This window comes from Plodia interpunctella, chromosome 25 (assembly GCF_027563975.2).
Source record: "Plodia interpunctella isolate USDA-ARS_2022_Savannah chromosome 25, ilPloInte3.2, whole genome shotgun sequence".
In the NCBI taxonomy this organism is placed as follows: domain Eukaryota; kingdom Metazoa; phylum Arthropoda; class Insecta; order Lepidoptera; family Pyralidae; genus Plodia; species Plodia interpunctella.
This window is the reverse complement of record NC_071318.1, coordinates 1,327,600-1,340,864: the sequence shown is the minus strand read 5'-3', so window position 1 is coordinate 1,340,864 and position 13,265 is coordinate 1,327,600. Positions and strand designations below refer to the sequence as shown.

Sequence of the window (13,265 nt, the reverse complement as noted above, 5' to 3'; positions counted from 1 at the left end):
TCGTACGACCACCAAGAGAGGATTCCATGGCGAATAAAAGAGAGATACAGAATAATTAACCGTTGTCTTATATCCGCATGTTCCCGGTTGTGTTCGGGGTTGTGATGCCGCGAAGCCCGGACAGCGTATAACCTTGAAATGTTGAGATTTGTCTGTGGTTTAATAACCGACCGCTTGCGTGACGGCACCCACCTTGGGAATGCTACTTTTGTGGCCTATAGTGTAATTAATTTAATTTCATACGACATCCACGCCACGTGAGGATAAGATATGGTCCTACTTTAGGGCGGAACCACACGCCTCGGATTAATCAGCCGCTACCACAAATTACTAATTAGTCTGCCGCTACTTATTTCGAAAAGCGAAGTGAAAACAAAAGTTAATATAAAATAACAAGAGACGCTCATTGTCGGAGTGAAAGTTACGTCCGTAGAGTGTGACGGATACACAGACAACCTATTATTGTGATAGCCAACACACTAATATTTCTTCACATCATTGCTAATATAATTTCATCTCTAACAGTGTTGAAATTAGGTGTAAAACGGCACGCACCTTTGCGATATGTTAAGGTCAAGTCATTTTTTTAAAATTGACAATTGCACGCCTTTTGTTTTTATTATCGTTAATAGTGTTAGCTCTAATTGTATACTTAGTTTTTAATATATCATTATTAGTTTTAGTGTACAATAAACATCTTGTAAGTAGTTAGTAGACAGGTATTTGAAAGTGAATGCTTAATATATAAGGTCTATTGTGAAATTTATTCAAACCCGATGATTATACTCCAAGTATGATTGACAGAAATTATACACTAATTTTGCGAAAGATACATATAGGTAATGTTTATACATATTTCTAAATGAATAATGTAATATTTAAAAAAATATATGGACACTAATGGACAGGCACTCAATTTGTCTAAAGAGTTAATAGTGATTTACGACTGAAATCTTAAATTTTAATTAAAGCTAATTTAGTAAATAAATGCTTCGAATTGATAAATAAACGGTTTTCTAATTCTTATTAAATTTGTTATTTAAAGGAATTCAGATAATTGTGTTATTTAAAAATGAATTTAAGTTACATTTAGAGTTCAATTTAAAACTGTCTTATAAAAAGAAAATCTTCTAGATTAGAGGTTATTTCTAAAGTGAAAACTTTTAGCTTTTATCCTTTTTGAAAGTATTTTTATATTTTTCATGCACATAGTCAGTAATTTTTGTGTTTATTGTAGGCTCATTGTAGGTAATTGGCATCCAATTCCTCAGTTGATCTCGTTGACGTACAACAACGTATCATTATGATAGAAAATTGGATCAATTTCGTCGCCGCTATCGCTTCGCCAAGTGTTTGTTGTACCTACTTTCTTAGAAAGTCGTGTTTATGTAAGATGGAATGACAATTTTGATACAACGCGGCGATAGATTTGATTACAACGATACACGTAATGGCCTTGTATATTATATCTGTTTTATATTATTGAGAAATTGTTTAAGTAGTTCTCTGCTCACTCGGCCAATGTCTAATCTTTATGTAATAATGATACTATCTTTATTTTTCTTCCGTTTTCTTCTACGCTCATGTATGTTTAGATTGATTACATAGAATATTTAGTTAGATTTAGTTATAACTTATGATTATCCTGTAAATAGTTCAATAAAGAGTCTATTTATCTTGTTCTTCTTTTATTTTTATTTATTTTATTAAATTGAAATAGTTCAATTAGCAAAGTCGAAAAGAAGAACAAGATACTGGACAAAACTGTACAAAGATACTGGACAAGCGTTACAAAATATGACATTTATTTACCTTATAAATAAAAAAAACATGAGTACAAAAATGTCAATTTCTTGTCTTTTGTTACAGATCAGCAAAACACAAAGAGACCAACCGAAAAAATGTCAAGATAATATTGTCGAAGAAGTCATAAAAACCTCGAAAGGCAATGAGGACGTAACCAACTCTGAAATGAGGAACAGCTAGTGGCACTAGTTTCGAGTGAGCGAAGTGGTGAAGTGACAGAAAGTGACGATGGCTCTTCCAAAAGTGACACTAATTTGTGCCGTGCTAAGTGTTGTGCTGGTATCCGTGTATGGACATGTGGCGTTGACATACCCACCTGCAAGAAGATTCGATTTGGATTTCCTGGACAACTCCAGAACGAAGGCACCATGTGGAATGCCCAAAGGTAATTTATACATTACAAAACTACATGTAAAAGGAGTCTCTTTATGTATTGTATACGTAAAAATGGCTTTAAAATTTATAAAATCAAGATTCTGGACACTTTGAAAATTATAAAAAAAATCTTGTCCGTCCTTCTTGTCAGATAATGTAGAATATAAAAATATCGATTTTTGCGCAATTCAACACCACTTCTTTAGCAAGTCGTTATTGCAAAAATGTTAAATCAACCTTTCACGTTTACATAATCATAGCATAGTTTAATTAATAAGTATTACAAAGGTAAGGGAATTTGCAAATATAGATGATAAATCACCACGAAAAGCTGGTAGCCATTTAAAATTATGTTTTGCGTCAAAACACAATATATACTTAATGTCTTTGTTGGAAAAGATTTGGCGAAATAAGAAATCGTAAATTAGCCGAAAAGTAGTAGTTAGCAGTAAATAACGATACTGGTATGTTAAATATTCGTAGAGTGTACAAAACAAATTTAGGAAGGTACCCAAATATGAAAAATTGCCGCTATTATGGCCAGCATAGAAGTCCAAGTTAATTTAATATGCAATGTGACTGTACAAGTGAACACTGATGTGAATTCCGCATAATTTATGTAAAATTTTAATCATCCAAATGTATTTTAGAATTGAATAAATAGGAAATAACAACTAGTTATGTATCCACATTCTCAGAAAATGAATACGAATAAAGGAATTATTAACACATATTTTATTGGCAATATTTTTGCAGTTTAATTATCACAACTCGTCATAGACATGCGCCTGAGGAACCTTGTTGAATACTTATAGAACAAAAGCGGCAGTCCACGACACAAAATACAGTAGTAACATAAAATGTCATTATTTAACTCCACAACAACTAAGACGGTGGCTAAACCTAAAGAATAAAGTATTATGGTCATTAATAAGTCTAGGCAATCTAAAATCCAGGTCATCAACAAGCCGAAACACTATCTACCTGACCTACCTCAAACCATCGCTGCAGGTGACTCAGAGGTCAATGATCTAGAGGCCGTGAAGTCTAGAATGTAAACAGATGCAATAGTTTGTCCTATCACTTGTTTCAATTCTTAGTGCAGCTCAATAAATACGGAAAATGTTAGCGAGAAGGTGATACCAATAGACGTTTTTATGCCGATGAGTGTAGAAACTTTTATTTTACGTAGGTATTTTAGTAAAAAAGTTCGTTAAGTTCCTATGCGTGCAAAAATGACACTATGATTGTCATTATGATTGCAGAAGAAAAAAACATTTTAAAACTATGCGTTGTTCTCTCGCGATCTCACTGTTTGAGATGAACTCAAAAAGTACTGCACGGATTTTCACGCGGTTTTCACCAATACTAGTAATTCCTGAGAAAGGTTTAGTTGTATAATTTATTATGTTTTCATCAGAGCGACGCCGGGACGAGCTGCTAGTAATCTATAATTGAATCCATCAAATATAGTCGAAATGACAGTGCCAATTTCTTCAAAAACGACTGGGTTTATAAAAAGTTGAACCCATCTGTCTACATTGTTGTTTTTGCCAGTATTATTATTAAGTTAGTTCCGAGCAAATCGATTTTTCATATTTAACAGCGCGAGACATGATTCTATCAGTGAGAGTGAAATCTCTCGACTCTTTGCATAATTCTGCAACTTGAACACAAACGAACCGTAAATCACTTAATTGCATACTGCAGCTACTAATGGAGTAACGATTGCAACTATAGCTGTAATGGACATCGTCAGGTCAGTCAAATTTAGGTACGATGGTAGCTTAAGTCGTTGCAGTTAGTATGCCGTGGTGGACCATGTACCTCTAGAAGCGCCTCTTCTGCTCGTTTCGGGAAGAACTGTACGTTGAAAGGCTGCCTGCCGTCCTGCCATTATTAGATGAATACGCCTTCATACAAATAAACTCTAATTCAGTTTGAACCTCATTGTTTCGCTACAGTATCTGGTCTCTATTACATAGATGCGTAAGTAGCACATACGAGTAGTGCGCGCTTCAAATTTTTGGTCAAAATTCACCTCACGAGAAGTCAAGATGTAATTTCAAATTAGATTATATGCTTTCATCCGTGTATGAGGATTTTTTAAGTTTCAGTTAGCCCTCGGCGTTAGCTAATTATACATATAGGATATTAGCAGCGCCCCGGGGCTTCGCTCCCGTGGGAATTTCAGGATATAGAAAATAACCTGGAATAATAGGGAAGTACCACGTGTACCAAATTTCGTAACAATCGGTCCAGGAGATAATGTGTGAAGAGGTAATAAATAAATAAACAAATTTAGGTACTTTCGCATTTATAATATTAGTTAGGTTTGGATATGATAACCACGTGATATTTTCTTGTTACCTCCTTACTTAATATCGAAAACTCTGATAGAAGGCAAAATAGAAGGGACAAGAGGAAAAAGAAAACCAAAAACGGCCTTTAATGGCCTATGTATAAAAGAACCTGACTTAAATTTTAAATTAAAACCTTCTGAGCCACTGCTTGTTCTATGCCTGTAATTGCTTAACCCAACGACACATTAAATTATCTTATTTGGAGTCAACAGATTGCCAACTGAATAATGTGATTGTCTGTGAGCCGTGAGCCAATCGCTTTGTCATCAAATTACATGCAATTTGAGATAAATTAACATCTTGCAATAAAATCCTATTGATATTGAGAAGTGCTAAGTGACATTTGAGCGTGTCCAAGAGTAGAAGAAATAAAATCATTTTGAGAATCTTAATGAAATCGTATGCTTGACAAAAATTAGGACTGACAACTAGAGATGCCAACGACCGTGTGAAGTGGAGACCATGAAATTAGTAGGTACTCCGTACAACCGGAGTACTTACTAATTCCACGGTGGAGATGAAAAAGGGTCGTTCGCGCTGTCATTGCAATCCGTCAATTTTCTTGTGGAAAGGATCGTTTTAAAAATCAAATATGAACAATACTTGATTAAAGGTAATTATTTTATGGAGTCTGGTAATAAATTTGATTTTGTCTTCATAAAAATTTGAAAAATGTAATGACAACGCGGCCTCGTTGTTCAAATCGCTCGTAAGAACAATTCAAAATAGTGGATCCTGAGCTCCGACGCACAATGGCAAGTAAGACGGAAGCAACCGGGAAAACGCTCAGATGAAAGAGAGCGATATGACTAAAATGTGTTTTGATCACGAGTGTGTGTGTGAGCATAGGTAATTTAAAACAGCAACCTTGACATGACCTTGATGAATGTAAAATATTTGATTTGTCGATATCTTTGACAGAGCGCACTACCTTAAAGACATTTCCACATGATATGATATGGAAATAGGTGTATGTGGCACAGTCATTTCAAAACCTGTTAAGTTTATAGCTAGTTAGTTAAAATAGCCATGTGCCATGTGCCATAGCCACTACACAACGGTCATTTATTGCAGCCCAATCACGTTTTGCTTTAAGTAGTTGTAACAGATTTTATATTATAATAACATTTTGTCAATCAATAAATACCAAAAACCGTAACCGTACCGTAAGTCAATTGGAATAATTTGAAAAGTATTCCCCTTAAATAGTCATAAATAAATCCTTGCGAAATTTCGACCCTCCGCTCCAAGCAGTCGTGGCCGAGTGGTTAAGGCGTCTGACTCGAAATCAGATTCCCTCTGGGAGCGTAGGTTCGAATCCTACCGGCTGCGGAGTTTTTGGCCTCGAAAATCTATCCCTTCAGCATAAAGAAGGGTATTCCTTTGACTTATACTTTTTAAATCATATTTTTTTTATTATTAGCCATAACTAGTTGTTCGCCGCGAACTTAGACCTCGCGAACACAATATTTTTATTGTGTTCGCACACAATATTTTTATTGTGTTTGTTAATCTTCTATTGCGAAGACAAGATCATCCAGGACTTACTTCTTGTGGCCCTTTTTGAGTTTTGGTCTTCTCCACAATATTCTTTTATTTTGGCAAGTTGTTTTCTTGTCTAGCTTCTTCAGTTGAAGAACATCTATTGAAGACAATCTTTCTATATATCTCTCTCTCTTATCCGAGCGATTTCCCGATTGCTTCTTCAACCGTTGAGCGTCGGAGTCCAGGACCGCTTTCCTACTTTTCCGTCTCCACTTCGCATGGTCGTCGGCATCCTTAGTTGTCAGACCATTGGCACGCATATCATCCTTGACGACATCCAACCAGCATTTTTGGATTTGCCCCTTCTGCCAGGAGCAGGCGGGAGCCGCATAGCCAGATATCGAGTGGTCCAATTATTGATAATTTTGACAGTTCTGCTGGCATCAATTCTTGGTTCCCTATTTTTATGCATACAATTTTATCATAATTTAACATGGCATACTTTTACTTATTATAATAATAGTTAAGCACAATATTAATTTGGCATAATGTTTCAGGCACAATTTTGTTACGAATACCTTCCATATAAATTTTTAAGCATAATTTTCTAAAGCATATTGGCGGCTTATGGGTGGCCCGACGGCCACTCCGCCGCACCCTAACCTACTGCTACACTATAGATAATAAATAAAAATTATGGTAAAATACATTAGCCTAAACTATAATTATGCTTATTGAAAAGGTGTGCCAAAAACAAATATATGTCACAATATTATTATGTCAAAAAAATATATGCCTAACTCGTTATGCTAAATTAAATTTAAAAAAATATGCTAAAAAAAGGGATCCCTTCATTCTTTCCAAGTGTCCGGTCTATTGCAGTCTCTGTGACTTGCAAAACCTGACAATAGTACCTATCTGGGTCAGTTTCCACAAGTTTGTGGTTCATTCTGATACTTATAAGACCGATATTTGTTAATTGACGTATATGAAGAATTGGCTGCTTTGCTGTGGAATGTGCCGTCATGACATCATCTTGCCGGACATGTCCATAAATATAGGATTCTGTCTGTTTATTGTGTATTTGTAAATAATAGTACAAACAGACAGACTGTGAGACAGCTTACTGGACTGTTCGTTCGAACAGTTTCAGCTACCCAATCGCGCTTGTCTGCGCTTGCGCTGGATCGCAATTGAAGCTCGTCCGTTTCCGTTACAAGTTTTGTTTTGACGACGACAACGTGATCTAGGGATCGATTTTACTCCAAAAATCTTTTATTCGATACCGAAACGGTTAAAAAATTACTGGAATAATCGAGGTTCGCGATTGGATGACAGGTCTCGTCTTGCAGGCCTAGGTCACTATTGGCCTGATGATGGCCCAATAGACTGTGAGCTCGAACTCCATATTTAAAATCTTACTGGCAAGCAATATCCAGGTAATGCAGGTTAGCTCTTATCTTGTTTTTTTTTTTTGTTTAACTTTTTAACTTGCAGAAAGAGCTCTGTTAGAATACCCCAAGAGATCAAAGGGGTGTAGTTAGTAGGGGTGCCTTTCAAAATTTGTTTGTTGGTAGGTTGGTAGATAGGTCTGTATGTTTGATTACAGAGAGTATAATCAATTCTGGATTTAGGAGAAGAACACACGATTTTGGTTGGACACTATGATTTTGGTTCCGTGTTTAAATAAAATTAATATCTAGGTAGTTAAAATAACTTTTTTACAAAAATATAATTTTTGACATTTCAGCGTTTATTGTTGTCTTGTCAGAGAGATCTTATTGCATTCAATGTGTGACAACTGACAAACAAGTCATGTTTGCAGTGCATCGTGCAGTAAACCGTTGAGGAGTTCCCACGTCTGCAGCCGTTCCCTGTTGCACCATCATGCATGCCGGTCATGCTGTATCATAATAATGCATTGTCATCCAAACTGAATGTGTGTACAAAATTTCAGTTTATTCCGTTTCAACTTGAGATATCTGCTTCAAACTAGAGTTGCAAGATTCCATCCGAGACATAGGAGCCATATATATAAGATCATTATGTAATATTCTTATAACTGTGCACATGTTTATTTAACAAAATATATTACACAGGAAGTTTTAAATAAACAGCGTGCAATGATCCATTGATTTAAATGTACTTAATAAATAAATAAAACTAGAATACCTACCTACATTTCAATATAGACACACCTTCACCATGTACCTAAGTAGGTAGGTACTATGTGAATAACGTTGATAGTACCTACACTGTCATAGATAGATAGCTAGGAAAAACATCCTTGAGAAATTTCATGAAATATATGAAATATTGGTTGAGCAGTTAAAATGTGAAGAAGTAACAAACAAACACACTTTCATTATTTTACAATTATTATAGAATACTTATGCTGAATACTAAGAATACTACACATATTAAGACGCGCTATAAAGACCGCCAATTTTGGCGGTTTCGTACATTGCTGGTTTTTCATTACGGTAAATAAAAGCTGTTATAGAAAATACGCAATGTTCATGAATCGTTCATTTGTCTGAGTTTGGCGATAGTGCGTAGCCGACATTACATAGCTGCGTGCTTTGGGGTACAAAATATTCTTTCATAGTACGCGTTCGTATTCCATATACGAGTAGTATAGTACAAAACCTCTGCAGCAACTCATAAGTATTATCAGCAAACACGTCATCAGACCGTGTGGCCTAATGGATAAGGCGTCGGACTTCGGATCCGAAGATTGCAGGTTCGAGTCCTGTCACGGTCGTGTAAAAAGTACTTTTTTGATGTTTTTATTCCCGTCCCGTTTTTAATTCGGAAAATGAAATTGTTACAATTGGTATTGGTAATAGATGAGAATATATTGTTTTTTTTTTTATAAAGAACAGGCTAAAATATTTTTAATTTAAATAATTCGTAAGAACAACTTTCCCTCCTTTAAATAACCTTCTAAAAATTGTATACACATTACAAATTGTCGTAACGCAAATGTTAAATGTCAAAAAATCAATAAAAATACCGAAAAATGCATCATATAAAATCGCACATACGAGCTAAAAATAAATCTGAAAGTAGGTACGATACATTCCAACATACTACAAAGTAAAAAGTTATCTAATACGGTTTCGAAAACGAGGGAAATAGGTAATTATGCATGAGAATTGTGCTTTATTATGTAAAAAAGTATTTGTTTGCGGTTAAAGAAATGCCGAAAAAGGTTCTCACGTATTCAATGAAGTTGCACCTAGTTGTGACATCTCTCGTGGCATTACGTAACTAACGTCAACTGGATGCGGCAGGTCAAAGTTCAGCTACTCCACGCCAGATGGCGTAATTAATATTTTAGTTTACGTATTATGTTATGCACAGATTTTACTACTCTACATACTCCCCTACTCTTGTGTACATACTGTCGGCGAACTCAGACATGTGCGTGTCGGCGAACTTCGAATGTGAACTTTGTGTCAATAGGAAATACCTGCAATGTAGATATGCGGGATTCGCCACTATTAGGCGAATTCTGTGGCAATAGTGTATGTATAATATATAATATAGTATATCTGGCATTAAAATTTATTTTTCTTGTTTCAGGAACGTTGAAAACGACGTTTTTGGCGGGCTCGGCATTCACAGTGCATTGGCATTTAGCGTACGCGCATCGGGTAAGAAAAAACTCGAAATATAGTACCTACAAGAATAAAGTACCTACACATATAGACAAATACTTACTCCAGGAGGGATTCCTAGCGGGAACCTATTCGATCGAACATCACTCTGGAGTTGTTTTTTTAACGTAAATTTGATAATAGAAGAGTACCAGACGTGACTGCGCAAAATTATAAGCTCTCTTTATTTCTTCACAACAATCCTCGACGTAAAAAGAGGGATGTTATAAGTTTGACCGTTAAGTGTGTCTGTCTGTCTGTGTACGTGGCACCTTAGCATGGGTGAACCGATTTGGATACGGTATTTTTTATTTGATAGCAAATTTTTATGCGGTGGTTCTTAGATAAGTTCGATCAAAATCGGTTCAGCCGTTGAAAAGTTGTAGCGAAACGAAAGTCGGGGGTGTTTAATTTGTCTAATTAATAAAGTTGTCAATGTTTAGCTGGGTTAGATCAAACCAGTCTTGTATTTTCAGGGTGGCTTCAGTCTGAGGATACTTGATGAGTTGGAGCGTCCAGTTCTGGACCTCACGCCGAGGGCTGGAGGATCAGAGTTCGTCAGGGACGATGTCACGTAAGAACAATTTTTGTAGTCACAGGGTTTAGAGCGGGATTGCATTACACTTCTCACCATCGAATCGATTCGAAGTGAGACGCAGCGAACCAATCACAGTGAGCCATCGTGATGTAACGTCAACCACAACGCAATGATGGGTACGCTGCGTCTCGCTTCGAATCTATTCGATAGTGAGAAGTGAAATGTAACCCCTATGTAAAATATTCAGCTGGATCGCAATTGAATTTCGATCGTTCTGTCTCTTTTTACAAGATTTTATTTCACTTGTAATTTATTTACTCGCAAGTGCAAGGAAATCTATGTAATGTTGCAACTTTATACTGAAACTGATATCATCAATCGATTGAGCTGATATTTTGTGTACACGTTTGGATGACAATGCTTTATTTTGATAAGCATGACATTAAGGTGCACACAGCATCGGCTCCCCACTAGGGAATTCCTCAACGGTTTGATGCATGGACATGAGTCATCTTTTTGTCAAAGTAAAAAAAAAATATTTTTTTGTCAAATGTATACATGTACCCAGTTTGCAGTACGGAGACTTAACTTTCATCTCAGAAAAACAATTGCTCCCGTAGGAAATACACGCGGAAACTAATATAAATAATAAAATCTAACACTTAATTTTTTACGATGATGATGACCTTCTCGTTTCCAGTGCCCAGAAGTACGAAGTCCGGCTGCCATCAGACTTCACCTGCGAGAACTGCACCCTGCAACTGCAGAGGGAGGCGGGGGAGTGGGGGGCGGGCTACAGGTTCTGGTCCTGCGCAGATATAGACATTCTACCGCGTAAGTAATTTAAAAAGTTTATTTGTATCAACTGAGACATATAAAAAAAAAGTCCGGAATGTGCTAGTTAGAGATCTATTCTAATCATATGCCAGTTTCATACGAAGAAAAAACTGTTCCCGAGTCTGTCATTTCTGCGGACAAAGCCGCGGGAAACAGCTAGTCCTAACTAATGTTATAAATGCGAAAGTAATTTAATTTGTTTGTTACCTCTTGATATTTTGCACACATGTAGTTTGAATTGTGATGATTCATCCCGGGAAAATAAATGTTGCCGTGGGAAATTCACACGGGCGGAGCCGCGGGCAAATGCTAGCAAATAATAGGAGAAAAGCATTGTTTCCGTGACGTGATTACGGATGTTGAGGTAGTTTTCACTGTTATTTAGACAAATTTATTCCCGATACTTTATACATTCATAAACGTACCCGGGCCAGGTTGATACTTAGTTGGTTATAAGTTAATTTATGTTTGAAAGGAGCTTCCGCCAACCTATTTACATACAAATGTTTGTCTGTCTGTCAAGGTAGAATTAAACCTAACATATTCAAGGTTCACAAGACAATTACCTATGCATGCATTACTTTCACAATACAATTTACTAAGACAAAGTATGGGGAAATTATACAGTGATCATTATTTATGCAGGATTATAAAGAGATCAATGTTGACCATGGTCAAAAACAGCTTGATAGCCATCGTCCTTTTCAATCAATTATTCACCAATTAAAATTCCATAGTAACCCTGTCATTCATAGAAAAATTTAAGCATACTTGAAGTGAGAAGTTACGTGCCAGGACATTAGAAACATATAAGAAGTCTAACCGCCATTTTGTTATATTTCCCAGGCAAAGACTACCACGAGACGTGCTCCGGTCATGGCTTCCACATTCTGGGCCGCTGTAAATGCAACAAGATGTACTCCGGACCCCGCTGTCAATTCTCAGACGAGTGTATCGAAGACACTGACTGTGGTTTGAGGGGAAAGTGTGTTGATGTCAACGCAACTGAGTCTCCAAGCAAGATGTGTTATTGTCCCCATGGGTTTTATGGGAAAGGATGTAATAAAAGTGAGTTTTCAATTAGTCCTACGTCTATATATGGTCTCTTATCGTATGTTTGTTATTGTGTTCGGGGGTGTGAAGTCTTAGGTCTTTATTGCCATGGTTCGAATACAAAACAACGGCAATGAAGGAGTGCCGGGCGTCCTTTAAGATCCCTGTCAAAAATCGAAATCAAAATCAAATCATTTACTCAGATATTAGGCCTTCACAGGCACTTTTTCACGTCATAATCTAAATTAAATGATGTTTACCAAAGCTACAAACTACTAGCATTTCGGAACGACCACTGCTGAGAAGAAATGCCGAAAGAAACTCATTCAAACAGTGTTGGTCCCTATTATGCCAGAAGGGCTTACCATGTGGGCTGTTGATTTGGACAACCACAATCCTAATCCCAACCAATGTTATAAATGCGAAAGTGAAACTTGTTTGTTACCTCTTCACGTTCAAACAATCTTCTTGAAATTTTGCATACATGTACCTAGTTTGAAGTATGGACACGGGACATAGGCTACTTTTCATCCCGCAAAAATAACTGTTCCCGTAGGCCCGTTAACGCGGGCTAGGCAGAGGGCAAAAGCTAGTTATTTAATACACTAGATGTTGCTCGTGGGAATTTAGAGATAATATATCTATTTCTATATCTAGCCTATAGCTATTTTTAATGGTTGGAATTTTTGAAATCGGTTCGGTACTTTTGGAGATTACCCGCCTCAAACATAAAAACTCGCAAACGTTTACCTCTTTAAAAAAAATCATACATCTACGTTATACGTGGATCGTTGGCGCTAACTCGACCAACCAGTTGGGCACTTGTGATCTTAGAAACTCACAAGTAATATTCCTTTGTTCCCAGAGGCCCCCTGGAAGGACAAGACCATAAACCTAGGTCTGTACAGCAAGAAGGAGCTGTCCAAACAGTTCAGACTGTACTGGCGTATACTTAAGGAAGAAGCTGAAGTCGAAGTAGTTATGGTCGTCAATGGAACCACTTATGCTGGTAAGTAATTACCATATTAAAAAAAATGTAAATTGGCTTTAATAATTTCTCCAGAAGTTCCATAACTTTTGGAGGTTTTCTGTCAAGGTTTAATAGATGATAAATATTTTGTGTGGAGTGTTGATTATTTTCTCAAA

The 13,265-nt window shown here is 36.5% G+C and overlaps 1 protein-coding gene and 2 non-coding genes across 5 annotated transcripts in view; all 3 read left to right on the top strand.

The window, feature by feature from the left end:
• Positions 1–13,265, top strand: part of LOC128680882 (uncharacterized) — a 67,860-nt gene that overhangs the window by 31,649 nt on the left and 22,946 nt on the right. For all 3 annotated transcript variants that reach the window (XM_053764355.1, XM_053764353.1, XM_053764354.1), the window contains exons 3-8: positions 1,870–2,191; positions 9,618–9,688; positions 10,168–10,265; positions 10,930–11,063; positions 11,913–12,134; positions 12,985–13,128. In XM_053764355.1, coding sequence (XP_053620330.1) covers positions 2,035–2,191; positions 9,618–9,688; positions 10,168–10,265; positions 10,930–11,063; positions 11,913–12,134; positions 12,985–13,128 — 826 coding nt within the window. In that variant the 5' untranslated portion in view covers positions 1,870–2,034. The remainder of the gene's footprint in view (positions 1–1,869; positions 2,192–9,617; positions 9,689–10,167; positions 10,266–10,929; positions 11,064–11,912; positions 12,135–12,984; positions 13,129–13,265) is intronic.
• Positions 5,795–5,876, top strand: TRNAS-CGA (transfer RNA serine (anticodon CGA)). The gene has a single exon. It is a non-coding gene; the product is annotated as a tRNA-Ser (tRNA).
• TRNAR-UCG (transfer RNA arginine (anticodon UCG)) lies at positions 8,721–8,793 on the top strand. The gene has a single exon. It is a non-coding gene; the product is annotated as a tRNA-Arg (tRNA).